At 40.1% G+C, this 20,354-nt stretch overlaps 1 protein-coding gene across 3 annotated transcripts in view; it reads right to left on the reverse strand.

Moving 5' to 3' along the window:
• Positions 1 to 20,354, reverse strand: part of NEDD4 (NEDD4 E3 ubiquitin protein ligase) — a 124,088-nt gene that overhangs the window by 19,680 nt on the left and 84,054 nt on the right. For all 3 annotated transcript variants that reach the window (XM_049905258.1, XM_049905257.1, XM_049905256.1), the window contains 7 exons: positions 20,118 to 20,220; positions 11,151 to 11,317; positions 8,866 to 8,983; positions 8,617 to 8,784; positions 5,195 to 5,260; positions 1,539 to 1,658; positions 49 to 252 (listed from right to left, as the gene is read on the reverse strand). In XM_049905258.1, the coding sequence (XP_049761215.1) occupies positions 49 to 252; positions 1,539 to 1,658; positions 5,195 to 5,260; positions 8,617 to 8,784; positions 8,866 to 8,983; positions 11,151 to 11,317; positions 20,118 to 20,220 (946 nt within the window). The remainder of the gene's footprint in view (positions 1 to 48; positions 253 to 1,538; positions 1,659 to 5,194; positions 5,261 to 8,616; positions 8,785 to 8,865; positions 8,984 to 11,150; positions 11,318 to 20,117; positions 20,221 to 20,354) is intronic.

The following is a 20,354-nucleotide window of genomic DNA, read 5'->3' on the forward strand; positions in this document are numbered from 1 at the left end:
GTTACCATTGTTGCTGCCATCTATCTAAATGAGGAGTGTGGAAGTTACCCAGGTGGTGGTTTTGGTGTTGTGGTCAATGAAGAAAGGCCTTCCGTTGGGCGCATGCCGGATTTCCCAGCCCTCAGGAAGGAATCGGTGCTCAATTCCAGAAGGCTGGGTCACCTGCTGTGCTGAATCGCTGGTGGGGGGCTGTGGTTGTGGGCTCGCAGAGGAGCTGTGGCTGGATGGCAGCTGACCGGTCTCCGCCGTAGCCTGGCACAGTCATCAAATAAAAGTCGCAATGTGTTATGGGGACTCACACACAGCTGTGGTCAAAAAGACAACTTAACCTGCAAACAGGTTTATACAGACTTATAGGACTATGAGGCTCATTTGCAAATGTAGTTATGATATATAATTAATTTGTCCCCCCCAAAATCTTTTTTCTCTTTGGCTTACTTTTCTAATAAAATGTTCTGTTGAACTTCTATTGATAATAATTTATAATTTTTTAGCTAATTCTCAAGATGCTAGCTAATAGTCAAAGTCTGTTGTGGGGGCATCTGAATGAGGACCCTAGATCAATAAGTCCATACCCTTGCTGCAAGGGAGGCTACAGTGCTCAAAGAGTGGGGAATTCTCCATACGTAGACGTGGGTTCAAATGCTGGGAAGACAAGATGCACGACAAATATCTACTACAGAAATGGGTAACTGAAGTGTAGTATATATTCACACGATAGACTACTAGACAATGTTAACAGGAATAAACTTGATCTATATATATATAGCAACAAGGGTAAGGTGTCTAAACACAATGCAAAAAGATGTTGACTAACAGATACAGCATAACATCTATGCAAATTTTCAAATACATGTAGACATAAACGACATTAGGCTTTGCTTAGTTCCTTATGTAAGTATATAAAACAGGCTGAAAGAATACAAAAGAAATTTAAGATGGTGGTCACGTGAGGAATGGGACCAAGAGCTTGGCTAAAGAGAATTTAGCTCTATAATACATTATTTTTAAAAATAAAGCATCTAGAAACAAATATGATAATTTGTTAATAGTGGTTAATACTGGGTGTTAAGAACACAGGTATTTACTATTTTATTCTCTGTACTTTTTAGTGTTAAAAATTTTTTCTAAAACAGAAATGGTAATAAGATTAAATAAATTATTTTGCTAAATACAAGGAAATGTTACAAAAAGTAGTCACTGCTGCCACGGACAAAGTGTTGTCGTCACAAATTTTTCAATAGAGATTAATCACTAAGATTATCTTAGCGAATAATAAACTTAACCATTCAATAGACTCAATCATTTCCCTTATCCTCCTATTCCCATGTGGACTCGTTTTATACAACAACAAGGGACAGTTCATGTGTATTAGAGAGCCACAAGAAACAATAGAAACTAAGCACCAGTCAGGGAATAAACAACTAGAAGGGGGTATAAGCATCTAGTGTAGACTGCAAAGTGATCTCAGAGTTTCCACAGGAATGTGAAGGTGTAAATCCTCTAAGACAACGAGTTAATACCGAGATTGTAGGTACCTGTACAGTGGGTTTTGTCCAGGTGGTAGTTCTGGAATTGTGATCTACATAATATGGTCTTCCTCTTTCATCTTGTTTTTCTTCCCAACCTGGTGGTAGTCCAGATGAAGTAGGCAAAAGCTAAAGTGAAGGGTAATAGAAGAATTAAAAATTGGTAAGAAGGCTTTAAAAAGGGACCACATTCCTGATGTGCTGCTAGCTTACTTTAAAATGAACCATATTTAAATTACATTTTAAAGTGTATGGAATAAAGTACATAGCATTTCGCTAAAACAAAACGCTCCAGTAGAACAATGATGATGAGGGTGATAACAAAAATAAAACGTGACACCAATAACCACACTACGTGTGTTAACATAGATTGTGTCACCTAACCCCAACAGGAATCTTAAGGAGATAATTGCTACTACTGGCCCATTTTATTAATGAGAAAACTGATGCTTAGAAAATTGAAGTAATTTGCTAACGAATACATTGCTAGTAAGGAATGGAGCTGAGATTTGAGCCCAGGTGGTCTAACAATTGAAATTATCACACATATGTGCAGAGACAAAAGTTACCCCTGGGGGAGGGGAAATCACTAGATAGTAAGTGTTAACTTTGGTGAAGGGGAAGTCAGCCCAACTTGACCAAACCAAACTCATAGAAGTTCTAGACACATTCAAACACCTTAAGGAACTGAGTTACTAGGTCTGAGGGCTGGGCACCATAGTCTCAGGGGACATCTAGGTCGATTGGCATAACATAGTTCATAAAGAAAATGTTCCACATTCTACTTTGGTGAGTAGTGTCTGGGGTCTTAAAACCTTGCAATCAGCCATTTAAGACATACCTATTGGTACCAACCATCCCGGACAAAGGAAAATGAAAAAAACCAAAGACATAAGGAAAACATTAGTCCAAAGGACTAAGGGACCATATGAACCACACCCTCCACTTGAGCCCTGAAGAACTAGATGGTGCCTGGCTACCACCACCGACTGCTCTGACAGAGATCATAATAGGGGGTCCTGCACAGAGCGGGAGAAAAACGTAGAACAAAATCCAAATTCACAAAAAAAGACCAGACTTACTGGTCTGAAAGAAACTGGAAGAACCCCCGAGACTATGGCCTTTGGACACCCTTTTAACTCAGAACTGAAGCCACTCCTGAAGTCCATCTTTCAGCCAAAAATTAGACAGGCCTATAAAACAAACAATAACACATGTAAGGAACCTGGTTCTTAGTTCAATCAAGTATACGAGACCAAGTGGGCAACACCTGCCCAAAAGCCAAGATGAGAAGGCAGGAAGGGACAGGAAACCTGGACTAATGGAAATAGAGAACCTGGAGTGGAAACGGGGAGAGTGCTAACATATTGCGGGATTGCAAACAATGTCACAAAATAATTTGTGTATAAACTTTTCAATGAGAAACTAATTTGTGCTGTAAACTTTCACCTGACAAACCAAACCAAACCCACTGCGGTCAAGTCGATTTTGACTCATAGTGACCCTATACGACAGAGCAGAACTGCCCCATAGAGTTTCCAAGGAGCGCCTGGCGGATTTGAACTGCCGACCTCTTAGTTAGCAAAAAAAAAAAAAAAGCCACCTCTGCCTTGTTCCTCTAAGGGCAATGCTGTTTATTATATTTTATTACAGATGAACAAAGAGTCTGTTAGTTACAGGTTTACTTAAAATAGTCCCAGGTTTGGCCTTCACTGAGTCATTCTGAACCAGATTAGACTCTTCAAGGCTCGGCTTGGCTCCCAAAAGCGCCTAACAACAGCAAAACCATCAGCAGCAGTCTGTCCACTAGATACACGGCTTTTTAGATACACAGGTGCTGCATGTACTTTGCTGACAGTTATGAGCTGTGAGAGTCGGGCATGATGAAATTAAAAGTCGCTCAGTTTTAAAAATGTCCATTAGCTGGCAAAAAAGATAAACAAAATGTAGTATGTATATTTACATGACGGAATACCACAAACTGCTGAGATATGCACCAACGTGGATAAATCTTAAAAACATCACGCTAAGTGGAGAAGCCACATGTAGACTGTGTGCTACATGCTCCCATTTCTATGAAATTTCTGGAAAAGACAAAACTGGAGCAAGAGAAGCAGGCATGCGTGCCTGGGGCTGAAAGCCGGATCAAGGTTGACCGCAAGGGGAATGAGCGGGCTTTTTGGGGTGATGGCAGGATTTCCAAACTTGATCATGGAGATGGTTGCATAACAGCATAAATTTACTAAAACTCATTGAATTGTATACTTAAAAATGGGTGGACTTATAGTGGAAAATAATACCTCGTGAAGGCTGTTAAAAAAAGTCAATATATTGAGAAGCAAAGGCATGGAAAGTGTTTTTTTTTATTACATAAAATAAGAATCATTCGGTGTCCTTAAAATTGTCTCCTGGGTCAATATCTGTCAGTCAATCAGAAATTAGCACTTGCACTGTATGGGGCCATTGCAAGGTGTGGTGGAGAAACACTGTGGTTTTCTGCTTACCCAGGTTCCAGTCTAAGGATTGGGTCAGACAAGTGACAATAAGCAAGAGGAAGGCAGTGAGAGCAGCCCTTCTGTGGCACCTACCCGCCTGCTGATGGTCAATACCAACCGCATGGCTGGGCACTGCCTTCCTCCCTCAGCCCAGGCTGTGTCCTTCTCCAAGGACAGGGCCATCTTCTTGCCCTGATGAGCTACTCTTGAGTTGAGGATTTTAGAGTCTCTGCACTCCTGTGTGGGAAGTTCCATAGGGGCACACACATGCCCCACTATTAAAAATTAATATACAGACTGCCATTCAAAATTACAATAGTTGGTGGAAAAAGTGAGGAGGCTATTCCAAGTGGGGAAATGGAACATCCACAGATCTAGAAGTGGGAGGATATTAGGACATGGGAGCAGACTGATTGGAAGAAAAGACACAGGAATGAAGGCAGCAGGACATTTCTGCGTGCTGGGAGTCTGGGATTTTTAATTTGGTTTAAAAAACAAGGCGGGGGGGGGCATGGAAGGGAGGGAGGCAAGGAGAGGATGGAGGCTGGAGACCAAAATGGAGTTAGGACGACAGTCTAGCATGAAGTACTTGAGGTCCAAGCTCCAGTCAAAGCTGTGGCTGAGAACACTGCTGAGGATGAAGCAGAAGGCCTCAGTGGACTTGCAGATATGAGGCTGCAGGGAAGAAAGACTGCAGACTGACATGCTCTGACCTGACCACCGAGCCTGCTGACATAAGGGCACACCTGACCGGCTGACAGAATCCTGACTGGACACTTCATGTGCAGAGCAGACGTGGCTGCTAGATGCCACGAGCCACGAGCAAAGCTGGACGCCATGTGCCATGTGCAAGCAGAGGCAGCTGGACACCATCATCCCAAACTGTATGCTGTATGCAACAGACCACCTCCAGCTAGCAGAGTGCCTAACAACTGACAAGCCCAGGTATCACCCTGAGATTTTCTTAATATGGGAGAGACAGCTCTCTGTGTTTTATCTTTAAAGGTCCTACCCCATCTCCCTCCCCAAACATCATGTGCCAAAACCTAGATTCTATGCTGGATTGGGTTCCTTGCTTGGCAGTCAACTTTTCTACACAGTGCTCAAAAAAAACAAGGGTGCTGAGTTTCATATTTTTATCACTAATTGAGGGGAGAGGATAAAACTCACCACTGGCAGTGCAGGCTGTTCCTCAAAAGTGTAGGCTTGTAAGCTGCTTCTTCTGCTGGAATGATTCTAGTAGAGAACAAACAAATGATATGACAGTAACTTTAGGTTCTGATTTCTCCTTGGCTGGCAGATAAGCTAGTGGGGTGGGTAGAAGGGGCAAAGGAAAGGAAGCTGTTTGAGAACTGCTGAGACCCTGCAGGTGAAGTCATTCAGCCACTCCAGCTCAGACTTCTCCAGTTCTAGACTGACCCCTGGACACATTCTCTGGAATATCTAACAACTACCCCTCAACATGTCCAACACTGGATTCAATTTTCCCCATCCACACCCACTCAACCCTCTCCTGTACTCCGCATTTCAATGAGGGGCACTTGTACCAGCAGCTGCCCAAATTGGGTACCAGTAAGTCACCCAACTCTTCCGTCCCCCATTCCTGCCACCTGGTCAACCACCCTCCTTTTTTTTTACTAGCTCTCAAATACAGCCCTCCTCCTCCGATGGGCACTGCTTCAGTTCAAGTCTTCGTTTCTCACTTTGATTATTACTGCAGCAACATCTTAATAGATTGCCCTGCTTCAAGTCTTATTTCCTTAAACCCATTCTCTGTGCTGCACCCTGTAGCTCGAGAGGTTTTTAAAATGCAGACCTAGTCACATCACTCTCTAGCCCAAAGACCCTTGGTGACTTCTTATTGTCACTAAGATAAAACTGGTAGCAGAGAACACAACGCTTCGTGAGCTTCCTAAGCTGGCTCTCCCTGACCATTCCACCCACTTCCCTCCTCACCCACCCTCTGGACACTCCAGACTACTTGTTTCCTGGAAATCTCATATTCTTTCTTTCCTGTGCCTTTACATACATGCTGTTGCCACTATCTGAAATATCTTAGTTTTGTATTTTAAAGACATCGATATTTACAATACGCATATAAATTAAATCAGGACATCTCTCTGTAACAAAGAATCTGAAAACAATCTCAAGTCTGTCAAGATAAGACTGGTTAAACTCCTTAAGGGCTACTTGTACAATAGAATATACCAGAGTTTGGTGGTTGTTTTTGTTGGTTTTAAAAGTAGTACATGTATATTTACTGAAATGGTCTAATGTCTAACATACAGTAAGCTAAAAAAAGCAAGTTGCTAAAAAGTATGTATAAAAGGATCTCAGGTAAAAAATTATACACAAATGTATGTGTGTACCTGTATGTCCATGAATATACAGAAAATGCTTAGGGCAATGCCTGCCGAACCATCAACAGTGACTGAGGGAGCATACAGTAGAGCTAAGATGAAGACTTAGTTTTTATATACCTCAATGTTTTTTCCATTTTTAACCATGAACATATAATGCTTTAAAAATAAGTTAATTTTTTAGAATAGGTAACACATGTACATTCAAAATATACAAAGGATGTATGTCCTGCTCACTCTGTTCCTCTCTTCAGAAATAATCATATATGTACTGATTCTCTATCATTTAAATAACCTTCACAAATGGTATCATACCAAGCACCTTGCTTCTTTTAGCTCACGGGTATCTCTCTGGCATTGACCCATACAACCTATACGTTCAAAGCCACCTCATTCTTTCCAGTGGTTCCACAGATTTCCATTACATGGAAGTCACGTTATTACTTTAATAAGTAAAAAACAAAAAAACAGAAGGAAATGGAGTAGAAGCCTATGTGATTTGTCATCAGCAAGTCAATCTAGCTCATTCTTTAAGTCTTTTGACTGACCTTTCACGTTTCCCTGCCAAAAAAGAAGACAAAATAAACGGAAAATAGAACAGACGGATGGAAGAAAAAAAAAAAAAGGAGGCAGGCAGGCAGATCTGCTCTTGGATATTGTCTTGAAGGTCTAGACATAGGACTGTCTACACTGACATGTCTTGAAGAAGGTGCTAGAACATAAATGACAAACTTTTTCTGCAAAGGTCCAGAAAGTAAATATTTTAGGTTTTGTGCGCTGCATGGTCTTTGTTTTAACTACTCAGCTCTGCTGATGTGGTGTGAAGGCAGCCAGAGACAAGATGCAAATAAATGGGTGGGACTGTATGCCAATGAAACTTTATTTATGGTAAAAGGCAACAGCTGATTGGCCAGAAGGTAGTAGTTTACCAACCCTTGCGGTAGAAGGTAAATGCCACGAGGGCAGCAAATTTCGTTTGTTTTATTTTCTGATAAATCCCCAGGAACTACTGTATAAAACCAAAAAAACCAAGCCTGTTGCTGTTGAGTTGATTCCGACCCATAGTGACCCTAAAGGACAGGGCAGAACTGCCCTGTAGGGTTTCCAAGGAGCACCTACTGGATTCGAACTACCGACTTTTTGGTTAGCTGCTGTATCACTTAACCACTGAGCCACCAGGACTCCAAACTAGCATACAATGGCTGGCGTATGGTTAGCCCTTAATAAATATTTTCTGAACAAATGAAAGGCAGGGGAGCTCCAACTGCAGAGACCACACCATCCTCAGAGAATTATCTTTGCTTTCCACTGTGAGATCTGCTTTGATATTTCAGGATAGACAGCTAGCCACAGAGATCTCATCATGGCATCGTGGGCTGCGAGGCAACAATTTTTACAGTGGTTGCTGGGGTCAGAGTATCATCTATCTCCTTGTTCAGTCAAAGTATATCAGCTCTTGGTCACCCATGTGTGCTGCTGACATCTGTGATGTCATGTTAAAACCACATCATAATTGAGAAAGAGCAAAGCAGCCCCTGAAATCTAGGAGCTGGCCTGGCACTCACAGCAAGACCTTGGTGTTCACCTATTGAACATAATCCATTTCACAGACCATCAACATCAGACAACATTGCTCTGAGGCCATGATGGAGCAAGACAAAAGAAGAGCATTTCATCATCATGCCTCGACACAGACAAAACATGGACACTGTCCAGAACACAAAATTCCAAACGCCTCCCTGTCCTGCCGAGAGTTTATCACTGCTGTAATGCAACTACGGCTGAGATGTACTAGATTCCCAAGCAAAGGGCCACCCGTGCTTCCTGACAGCATCCAATCACTGCAAACCTTGCATCCTAATACAAGCCCACATCCTTCATGAGTCTTTTCTTACACCCTTTACTGAGACACCCCACATTCCCCACCGTGCACGTTCCCACTTGCTGGAAACACGTAATAAAGCAACTTCCTCATTACAGGTGTGTTCCTGGTGGTCTCTGGCTGGAGGGCAGTTAAGACTCTGACAACCATTTGGATGATCCACGACTCTACTCCATAATTAGTGGGGATTTTTGAAAAATATCAGTGACAATGCTGTAAAGTCTCAAATTCCCTAACACATTATTACATGGCATTTAAAACAAAATTTTATGTAAAAGTCACACTTATTGGATGGAATAATATGCATAGTAAAAATCCTGAAGCCTCAGCAGAATCTGAGAGCATCTTACTGAGCTGGAGACTGGCTGGCTGGTGGCTGAACTTCCACAAGCAGGGAGTCTGGCATTCAATTCTTCTGCAAGACGAGTCTGAGCATCCAGGTTACTTGATGATGGAGGCGATGGGAAGGCCTGACTGCTATACGTGGTGGCTTCGTCTTCTCTTATAATCTCCCAGTTCTAGAACAAGCATAAGCCACAAGTATGGTAATCAATCGCAGTAACATATGTATGTCAACGAGAACAAACATTTTTTTATACCTCAGAAGAATCTCGGTTGTCAACACTTTCTGTTTCCTCGGATATTTGCCGCCTGGTGGTGAAAGCACGCTGTGCTTGCAGTTGTATGTCACCGCTCTCAGCGTCTGTCAGGTTGTCCCTGTGTCAGAATGCAGAAGCCATCAACCATGTCTTAGGACAGTTAAAACAGTCAAAGTTTCTGTGGTCATGTTTAAAAACGTCTGTTAGATCAGCATTGACCGTTTTTAGCCAAAGTCTATTTCGACAAATACAGATTAAGCAGTCAGCACAGTAGAACACTGAGAGCATTTTATGGAGTTAAAGTGAGTTTTTGTGAAATGATTAATATACCTGACCTTGATATTTCAGTTCATCACTGTGCCTAGAATAATGCCTGGCACATGTGGATGGTTAAAATGATGCTCGATGAATGAATATCAGAGCGTTTCATAAATAACTTCACTATATCACCATCTCGCCATGTTACTACGGGAGTAAACCTAAACTAGCTCCAGGCGGTTCACAGAAGAGGAGCTTTACGAGTTACACAGACATCTTCAAGAATCAAACAGTAACATTTCCTAGAACTGATCTGACACCCAGGGTAGAATTCCCTATGTGTGGATGCAGAGGGCCGAATGAAAGAGTATAAAAACTCTTAATTAAAAGCTTAATAGATTAGGGATTAGTTTTTTTTTTTTTAATTGTGCTTTAGGTGAAAGTTTACAGAGCAGATTAGTTTCTTACTCAATAGTTTATACACAAACTGTCCCGTGACATTGGTTGCAATCCCTGCAATGTGTCAGGACTCTCCCCATTACTACCCTGAGGTCCCCACTTCCTTCCGTCCAGCTTTCCTGCTCCTGCCTGCCTTCTGATCTTTGCTTTGGGCAAATGTTGCCCTTTTGGTCTTCATTGTTCTAAGGAGCACTTTCCTCGTGGGTGTTATTGTTTATTTTCTAGGACCGTCTGTCATCTGGCTGAAAGGTGATCTCCAGGATCACCTCTGGGAATGGCTTCAGTTCCAAGTTAGAAGGGTGTCTAAGGGCCATAGTCTTGGGATAAATGATATCTGTTTTTGATCATATACAACCATGGGCCTGGTCTGAAAAAGGATGATAACGAAGGCTTATTTGAGTTTATGAAAATTCAATAAATCAGACTTTATACCCTTACCCTGATCATTTATTAGTTATGTTGTCTTAGCTAGAAACATTTGCATTTAATATAACCAGACTATAAGATCAAGAATTTTGTTCAAATACTTAATAAAACAAAATTATTGTTAATTTATTTAACACTATGGTCAGAGGACAGTTCTTACTGTGCTGAAGAAAACACAATTTTGGCAGATGTTTCTAAGGAAATGCACCAGAATTTTCTCCCCTAAATATCTGGTTGTGGATGGGTGAACACAATGTCCGCCATAACTGAAAGAAGCGTGATTCTGTTCGAGTCAGGCCTGCTGTAACACTGAGGTGCGCAATAAGACAATCCCGCAGGATGTCACAAGGTCTTCAGTTCTGAAATCTCTACGTCATTCCAGAGGCTAATGCCTCTGCACCACGAAGAACCTGGACTGCTGATTTGTTGGAAAGATTTGAGAACAAAAAAAACTATCAAAGTGCTCAGGCTATGTCAGGCACAAAATATCAAAGCCAAGAATTATAAAGTTAACAAATATGAAAAACTGTAAGTCTGTGTCAAAAAGGAGAAGACTAAAGAAATACTTTATTAGGCTATATGGAAGGAGAAGGGAAAGGATAATAAATATGAAAGTGGGAGAAAGTGTAAATGTTGGTAATATCTGAAAATCTGATAATAAGAGAAAAATGTCACTGAGAAGGCACAAGTTAGCATATCTTGAAGGTTCTTGATGTGTGTAAGTCGAGAATTTTATATATATACACATACATATATATATATTTTGGAAACCCTCGTGGTATAGTGGCTAAGTACTGTGGCTGCTAACCAAAGGGTCAGCAGTTCAAATCCACCAGGCGCTCCTTGGAAACTCTGTGGGACAGTTCTACCCTGTCCTATAGGGTCACTATGAGTCGGACTCGACTTGTCGGCAACGGGTTTGGTTTTTTTTTGTTTATATATATTTTGGATATTATCATTAAAAAAAAACAAAAACTGAGCTGAGGCAGCATTTTCTAAGCCCTGTAAAAAAAAAAATCCTGGTATTCTTATGGGCTGTGGGTCCCTAAACCATTACGAATCCACTTGGGCCATGACTTCAAAATAACAATCAGTGGTCCAAATGTATGCAGGTTACAAACGCAAACGTCATCAGCACGTACTGAGGGGTTGGTCTCTTCCACTGTGTCCGCCTAGATTCATGGTTTACATAGTAGGTCCTTCCAAGTATATCCTGCCTCTCTTCCCATCCTGGAGGTAGAGGAGGAGGCTCCTGTTGCTGCTGCAAATGGCAAGCAGCATCTGGTTGGTCCAAAACAACCCAGCCAGGCTGAAAAACAGAGTGGCAACAATTAAGAATTCGTGCTTCATTTTTGGCTTATTGTTTCTTAATTGCTATAAAACATATATCACAAAAAATTTGCCATTTCAACCAGTCTTAAGTGACATTAATCACATATGCCATACTGCATGCTTGATTCTTTAGCCTCATAAATTATGCTAATGAAAATTAAGTGAGATCATTAGTGTTAATACCAGTTCTTAAAATTATGCCTACATAGAATTAAGACATCATCAACTTTGTAAGACCAAAATACGAATATTTTCTGATAATGAAGACTTTTTTTTTTTTGGCAAAATGATAACCACTTAAATTCTGCTTGAAACTGTTCTAAAATTTTTAAAGTTTTTTTTTTTTTTTAACTATACCTAATAAAAAAAGGATAAAAACTCTTAAATAAACAAACAAGCAATGATATAAAGTTGGAAAGCCCTGGGAAACCGAGAAGCATAGTTTAAACTACAGTAACCTTAGTGTAGTCTCTAAGTTATAGACAACTGAACAAACGGCAAGGATCATATCTTATTGGTCAGTCATCTCTCCCACAGAGAAAACACTTTGCATAGGATGGAAATTCAATAACTAGCTGAGACCAGAAAAAAATTATTAGATGAAGGTCAAATATGTAGAGGCATGATAAGGAAGGGCAAATGATTTAGAAATAACTGATTGAGTGATAAGTACCTAAGAAGTCATTAAGATTCATTTGTGGGACCATGCTCTTTCTCTTTGGGTCCAAGCAAAGCCATCGTAAGTAAAGACATGTCAAACCCAAAGGAAGAAAGTTTTTGTTGTTGCTGTTGCTGTTTTAATATTTTAATACCAGGAAGGCACTGGAGACTAGCAAATATCCATAAAGCCTCAGCTAGAGCAATTAAAGTGAGGAATGAATTGAAAATGGCAGCTAGAGTTTATACAAGAAGCCCCATAACAGACAAGGCAGTAGGAAAAAGTTCTACTAAATACCGATATGGTTTAGGAAAGCAATGGAAACTGAAATAAACTAATGAAGAAAACTTTAAAATTCTCCTAAAGGGAAACAAAATAAGACTTGAATGAATGGGAAGACATAATATGATCTTGGCCAAGAAGACAAGGTCACAAAGATGTCAATTCTCCTCAAGTTAACCTAAAAATGTGTCAAAATTCTGATAAAACTACAAGATGGATTTCCTTAATAAAATGAGACAAGCCAATTCTCAAGTTCAAAGAGAAACACAAACAAGCAAGAATAACCAGCAAAATTCTAAATAAGAAGAGTAATGCAGGGAAATTTATTCTATCAGAGAAAACATCATAAACTACACTAATAGTGTGGGACTGTGCAGGAGTAGATAGACAGCTCACTGGAATGGATTAGAAAGCCCAAAAAGAAACCCAAATTTACAGGAATTTAGTACATGACAAAGATATTTCAAATCTGTGGAGCAACAGGTAGATTATTTAGAAAATGGGTACCCATCTGGAAAAAATATTATTTAGGTCCCCACCTCACACCTTATACCAGGATAAGTTACAGTCTGAATAATATTTAAATGCTAAAAATGAAAATCAAAGGGTACTAGAACAGATCTTGGGAAATTTTAAAAATACATTCTAAGAGTGGGGAGCCATTTTTAAGTAGGATGCCAAACCCAGAAGACATAAAATACTGATAAATTCAATGATAAAACCTATAGATTTTTACATGGCAATTACTAAATCAAAGAAAGAAAGAAAAAAAAAAAAGACAAATTGGAAAGCCTGTTTGGTACTCGAATAATGGACAAAGAATGATTTCCTTAATATATACTGGGTTTCCATTCTAGGCACCGGGGATTCGGCAGTCAAAGAATGTTGCTGGCTTAGAAAATGGAAGAGAACTCTTCTACTTTGGAAGGTTGGCTGAAAATGAGGGATCAGGGAGAAGAACTGGGAAGGAATGGAATGTCTTCTGGCAGCAGGGAGAAAGATAGAGGTTTCTGCAGCCAGGCTGATCCATTCCAGCTAGCCTCTGGTGGGAAGGTTATAGAGTAAGGCAGAACAGAAGCTGAGGTGCCTGGGGAGGAGAAGACAGAAAGAATTATTCTGGGAATAGGAAGTGGGATGGGAAGTAAAACTGACTCCTTTTCTTTCTCATCCTTCCTTTTTTCCTTTTTACCTTTTCTATGGGAACTGACTTCCCTTTAATTTTTTTTTTTTATTGTCCAAACTTCATTCTCGCTCTTCTGTCTATCCTGTTACTTTTTCTCTCCATCTATGTTTTTCCTTCTCTTTCTCCTTCCTGTCCCTTAAATGGTCATCATATAGGATCTAGCATACCTAGCAATGAATCTATATATTGAATCAGATTTTACTTCTCTAGTCTCAATTTCAAAAGCATGTGAATTGAGTTTTTATATTCCATTTGCTTGAAAAAAAGATTAACGTAAGGTTTTTTTTTTTATTGAATATGGCCTTTAATTATTTTTCTGTAGATTAATGAAATTAATTGATAATAGGGTTCTCACTACTGCTCTAAAGGAATGTAAAAATATTCAGAGTTGGGAAACTGGTATCGAACATTTATTTAAAAGCTTCTTCAAAAGATTCCTCTAATGATCTGCTTAGTGAACTTACATAAACTCAAAGAGAGAGAGAAAAAACTAATTTAATTAAGGACCATTTTTTAAAAAAAACTTGTTTCAAGTCCAAGTAGCATAGTTGTATACTTAAACATCGTTTAGAAAGACTGAGTTTTCACTTTTGGTTTAGAGTGACTCCCAAATAAACATGGATCGGCTGAAAGTCTTTACAAAATAACTTTTTAAATATCAGTGAATCTTCACTACTGACCTTAAAGCTAATACACAATTTCCCACAATTCAACAGTGTCAAAGGGGAGTAGAAAAGAAAGCATTCAGAGCTACAAGGAATGTCACACGTTAATCTTGTAAGAGGTGACTAACCCTAAAGTTGCAAAGGATCTAGAACTCAAGTATTACATACGTATCTATTATGGTCACATTTTATTGTACTAAGGAATACAAACTGCCTTAAGACTGAGCCTCGTTTCAAAATTACAATAGTTTTCTTTAAATAGTAGGATTTGTATATCCAGTCACACACTAGATGTTAAAGGACTAGGCAGGAAAATGTCTCTGGTCATTAGTTACACAGAAGATAAATAAGCACGGATTCATGTGTTTGAATTCCTAGCCTTTCATAAATAAACTCCTACGTGCTGACATCTGTGGAAATTATAAGGTGCATTCTGAGGGAATTCAAACATTCAGACAGGAGACCACAAAATGAAGTGAAGCAGCTCTGCCCACAGAATCTGAACTGTGAACGAGGTACCTCTGATACCTGCGTGTGGGCAAACCTTGGAGCAGGTTACTACATAATAAAATGCTGTTAACATTTTTTAAAGTTGCTAAATAAAGCATTTTCTTTCTTTACAGCAGACATGCTTCATTTCAAACTGAAGGCCTTTATGCAGGATACCCTGTTCACCAAAATGCCAGGTAGAGAAGCTTCCACTCAATAAATATCTTTAAAAAATTTAAATGATTATTATATGATAAATCAGAGAAAACAAAGAGTAATCAAATAAGTGAATACAGATTTAAGAGAGGATAACAAATCCTTTGATCACAAAACTAAGGGCTAACTGTCCTCTATAATTTGAGGAAAAACAGTTCTTTACTTCTATTATTACATCTTCCTTTGCAAAGTAAAATCTCGTTGTTAGGTGCCGTCAAGTGGGCTCCGACTCATAGCGACCCTCTGCACAACAGAATGAGACACTGCCCGGCCCTGCGCCATCCTTACAATCGTTACGCTTGAGCTCATTGTTGCAGCCACTGTGTCAGTTCACCTTGTTGAGGGTCTTCCTCTTTTCCACTGACCCTGTACTTTGCCAAGCATGATGTCTTTCCCCAGGGACAGATCCCTCCTGACATGTCCAAAGTATGTAAGATGCACTCTCACCATCCTTCCTTCTAGAGAGCATTCTGGTTGTGCTTCTTTTAAGACAGATTCATTCATTCTTTTGGCGGCCCATGGTATATCCAGTATTCTTCGCCAACACCACAATTCAAAGGCGTCAACTCTTCTTCGGTCTTCCTTATTCATTGTCCAGCTTTCACATGCATATCATACGATTGAAAATACCATGGCTTGGGTCAAGCACACCTTAGTCTTCAAGGTCACATCTTTGCTCCTCAACACTTTGAAGAGGTCCTTGCAGCAGATTTGCCCAATGCAATGAGTCTTTTGATTTCTTGACTGCTGCTTCCATGGCTGTTGATGTGGGTCCAAGTAAAATGAAATTCTTGACAACTTCAATCTTTTCTCCATCTATCATGATGTTGCTCATTGGTCCAGTTGTGAGGATTTTTGTTTTCTTTATGTTGAGGTGCAATCCATACTGAAGCTGTGGTCTTTGATCTTCATTAGTAAGTGCTTCAAGTCCTCTTCACTTTCAGCAACCAAGGTTGTGTCATCTGCAAAATGCAGGTTGTTAATGAGTCTTCCTCCAATCCTGATGCCCCGTTCTTCATATAGTCCAGCTTCTCGGATTATTTGCTCAGCATACAGATTAAATAGGTATAGTGAAAGGATACAACCCTGACGTACACCTTTCCTGACTTTAAACCAATCAGTATCCCCTTGTTCTGTCCGAACAACTGCCTCTTCATCTATGTAAAGGTTCCTGATGAGCACAATTAAGTGTTCTGAATTCCCATTCTTTGCAATATTATCCATAATTTGTTATAATCCACACAGTAGAATGCCTTTGCATAGTCAATAAAACACAGGTAAACATCCTTCTGGTATTCTCTGCTTTCAGCCAGGATCCATCTGACATCAGCAATGATATCCCTGGTTCCATGTCCTCTTCTTAAACCGGCCTGAATATCTGGCAGTTCCCTGTCGATATACTGCTGCAGCTGTTTTTGAACGTCCTTCAGCAAAATTTTGCTTGTGTGTGATATTAATGATATTGTTCTATAATTTCCACATTTGGTTGGATCACCTTTCTTGGGAATAGGTATAAATATGGATCTCTTCCTGTCACTTGGCCAGGAAGCTGTGTTCCATATTTCTTGGCATAGACGACTGAGTACCTCCAGCACTGCATCGGTTTGTTGAAACATCTCAATTGATTTCCATCAATTCCTGGAGCCTTGTTTTTTGCCAATGCCTCCAGAGCAGCTTGGACTTCTTCCTTCAGTACCATTGGTTCCTGACCATATGCTACCTTTTGAAATGGCTGAACATCGACCAATTCTTTTCGGTATAATGACTCTGTGTATTCCTTCCATCTTCTTTTGATGCTTCCTGCGTCATTTAATATTTTCCCCATAGAATCCTTCACTATTGCAACTCAAGGCTTGAATTTTTTTCTTCAGTTCTTTCAGCTTGAGAAACGCCAAGCGTGTTCTTCCCTTTTGGATTTCCATCTCCAGCTCTTTGCACATGTCATTATAATACTTTGTCTTCTCGAGCTGCCCTTTGAAATTTTCTGTTCAGTTCTTTTACTTCATCAATTCTTCCTTTTGCTTTAGCTGCTCAACGTTTGAAAGCAAATTTCAGAGTCTTCTCTGACATCCATCTTGGTCTTTTCTTTCTTTCCTGTATTTTCAATGACCTCTTGCTTTCTTCATGGATGATGTCCTTGATATCATTCCACAACTCGTCTGGTCTTCGGTCACTACTGTTTAATGCATCAAATCTATTCTTCAGATGGTCTCTAAATTCAGGTGGGATATACTCAAGGTCATATTTTGGCTGTCGTGGACTTGCTCAGATTTTCTTCAGTTTCAGCTTGAGCTTGCATATGAGTAATTGACAGTCTGTTCTACAGTCCCTGGCCTTGTTCTGACAGAGGATATTGAGCTTTTCCATCGTCTCTTTCCACAGATACAGTCAAATTGATTTCTGTATGTTCCATCTGGTGAGGTCCATGTGTATAATCACCATTTATGTTGGTGAAAGAAGGTATTTGCAATGAAGAAGTCGTTGGTCTTACAAAATTCTATCATTTGATCTCTGGCATTGTTTCTATCACCAAGGCCATATTTTCCAACTACTGACCAACTTTCACATTCCAATCACCAGTAATTATCAATGCATCTTGATTGCTATGTTTGATCAATTTCAGACTGCAGCAGCTGATAAAAATCTTCTATTTCTTCATCTTTGGCCCTAGTGGTTGGTGCGTAAACTTGTATAATAGTCGTATTAACTGGTTTTCCTTGCAGGTGTATGGATATTATCCCATCACTGACAGTGTTGTACTTCAGATAGATCTTGAAATGTACTTTTTGACGATGAATGCAACACCATTCCTCTTCAAGCTGTCATTCCCAGCATAGACTATATGATTGTCTGATTCAAAATGGCCAATACCAGCCCATTTCAGCTCACTAATGCCTATGATATCAATATTCATGCATTCCCATTTCATTTTTGACAATTTCCAATTTTCCTAGACTCATACTTCATAATTCTAGGTTCCGATTATTAACGGATGTTTGCAGCTGTTTCTTCTCATTTTGAGTCATGCCACATCAGCAAATGAAGGTCCTCACGCATCTGTCAGTTTGTCGTACTGTTGGGGGGGGGGACTTGCATGTTGTTGTGATGCTGGAAGCTATGCCACCCGTATTCAGGTACTAGCAGGGTTACCATGGAGGACAGGTTTCAGCTGAGCTTCCAGACTAAGACAGACTACAAAGAAGGACCCAGCAGTCTACTTCTAAAAAGCATTAGCCAGTGAAAACCTAATGAATAGCAGCGGAACACTGTCTGAAATAGTGCTGGAAGATGAGCCCCCCAAGTTGGAAGGCACTCAAAAAATGACCGGGGAAGAGCTGCTTCCTCAAAGTAGAGTTGACCTTAATGACGTGGATGGAGTAAAGCTTTCGGGACCTTCTTTTGCTGATGTGGCACGACTCAAAATGAGAAGAAACAGCTGCAAAGTCTCATTAGTGCACATAAAAAGTTCCCAGAAAGCTTTGTTGCAAATTCACTGCCTGTTCTCAAGCTTTCTTTCTCAAGACATGTGGCCATATTAGTTAGAGCCCAGCCCTTGCGGAGGTCCCTCAGCTCCATGGTTCTATGGCAATCTCAGCAACCCTCAGTCAAAGAGGCAAGACAGTCGTTAACTGCCAGTCAAGTTGGCTTTGGCTCGTGGTGACCTTATGACTAAGAGAACAAAACACTGCCCGGTACTACACCATCTTCACTGATGTCTGAGTCTATTATTGTGGCTACTGTGTCAATCCATCTCATTGAGGGTTTCCTTTATTTCGCTGGCCCTCTACTTTACCAAACATGATTGGTGTTTTCTGACGTCGTGTCCAAAGTAAGGGAGTAGATGTCTCACCAGCCTCGTCTCTAAGGAACATTCTGTTTGAATTCTTTCTAAGACTGATTTGTTCATTCTTTTAGTAGTCCATGGTTTATTCAATATTCTTTGTCAACACCACAGTTCAAACACAGCTCTTCCCCAGTCATATTTTGAGTGTCTTCTAACCTAGAGGGCTCCTTTTCTAAGCACTATAGCAGACAATATTCTGTTGTAATCCGTAAGGTTTTCACTGGCTAATTTTCAGAAGCAGATCGTCTGACTAAAACTACCAAGGCACAAAAAAAAGGCACTAGCCAAAGGAATTTGGTGGCGAATCCACAGCATGCTCTTATAAATGCTGAGCCAGTGACGCCATCTTTCGATGATAATGCTCCTTCAAATGTGACCTCAAGGGACAGGTGTTATCTTTGCTCTTTTCAGATCATTCATTTTTCTCCAGAAGAAACCCTAGGGGTCATGAGGTATAACCCTGTCACTGTGCAGATGAAGACCCTGGGATTCAGAGAAGTTCAGTGACTCACACAAGGTCATCTGTCTGGCCAGCAGCAGAGCTTATGACTAGGACTTCAGTCTCGAAACCCCTCTCCAACTCTCCGCCTCTTCTTCACTCACTCAGATGTCTGCAGTTCTGCCACAGGCTCAGCTTGGCCTTTCTTCTGATCCTGTCTTCAGTGAAAATTGTTAAATTCTACTTGTCTTAAATCCATTTTTTTATGAGATCATTGAATCCTCTCCCTCCTTGTCTCATTCCCCTTCTTCCCATATAGCAATCACTCCCCTCCCTACGCCCTGGTTCTGCATAACACCCATTGCTATCAAATGGATTCCAACCCATAGCAGCCCTACAGGACAGAGCAGAGCTGCCCCATAGGGTGTCCTAGGCTGTAAATCTTTACAGAAGCAAACTGGCACATCCTTCTCATGCAGAGAGGGTGGTGAGTTCCAACCACCCACTTTTCAGTTAGCTGCTGAGCACTTAACCACTGAGCCACTGGTCCTCCCCTCACAATAGGGTAAGTAACAGGAATTACATCTCACAAAAGAGTTCCTAATCAGTGGAGGCTTTCAAAATGTCCAGTTATTTAATTTTAAAATGCTAAATTTTGTTCTTGTTTTAATAGACAGGAACATGGCATAATCTTAGAAAACTTTTACAAACTAGAAACAGTTAATGACAATAAACACCTTCATTTACAAACAGGACATTCTCTCTTCCGTAATCTTTAAGAATACAGTTAATAATGGCATATTTCTACAGAAATATCCTTAGAGGAATGACATTGTTAGTGTACGTTTGAGTGAAATAAACATTATTTCCAGGTAAATAATTTTTATTGCACACATTAACTTCATTGGCTAAAGTTTCCTTTTTTTTTTTTTCAGAGTATAGAAGAATAAGAATTAAATCTTTTCTATTTTAGTTTAACCAAAATATTTATAATGTCTCACCTCTAGTTCCTCAGCCTGTTCTGCGTTATCTTCTTCAGAGCCACTGGTTTTAGGTAAATAAGTCATTTTTAATCTCAGATGACCTTTAACTCTTGATTTGTGACTGTAGGAATGAAAACAATTATTCATAAGATTTAACCTTGGGAAGAAAAGCATTCGTTTAAGAAGAATTTTATTAACATGTACTAGCTATGAGGGGAGATTCAAAGACAAGCGCCAGGGTGGAAGACATTTAGC

Source organism: Elephas maximus, chromosome 13 (assembly GCF_024166365.1).
Source record: "Elephas maximus indicus isolate mEleMax1 chromosome 13, mEleMax1 primary haplotype, whole genome shotgun sequence".
NCBI classification, from domain to species: domain Eukaryota; kingdom Metazoa; phylum Chordata; class Mammalia; order Proboscidea; family Elephantidae; genus Elephas; species Elephas maximus.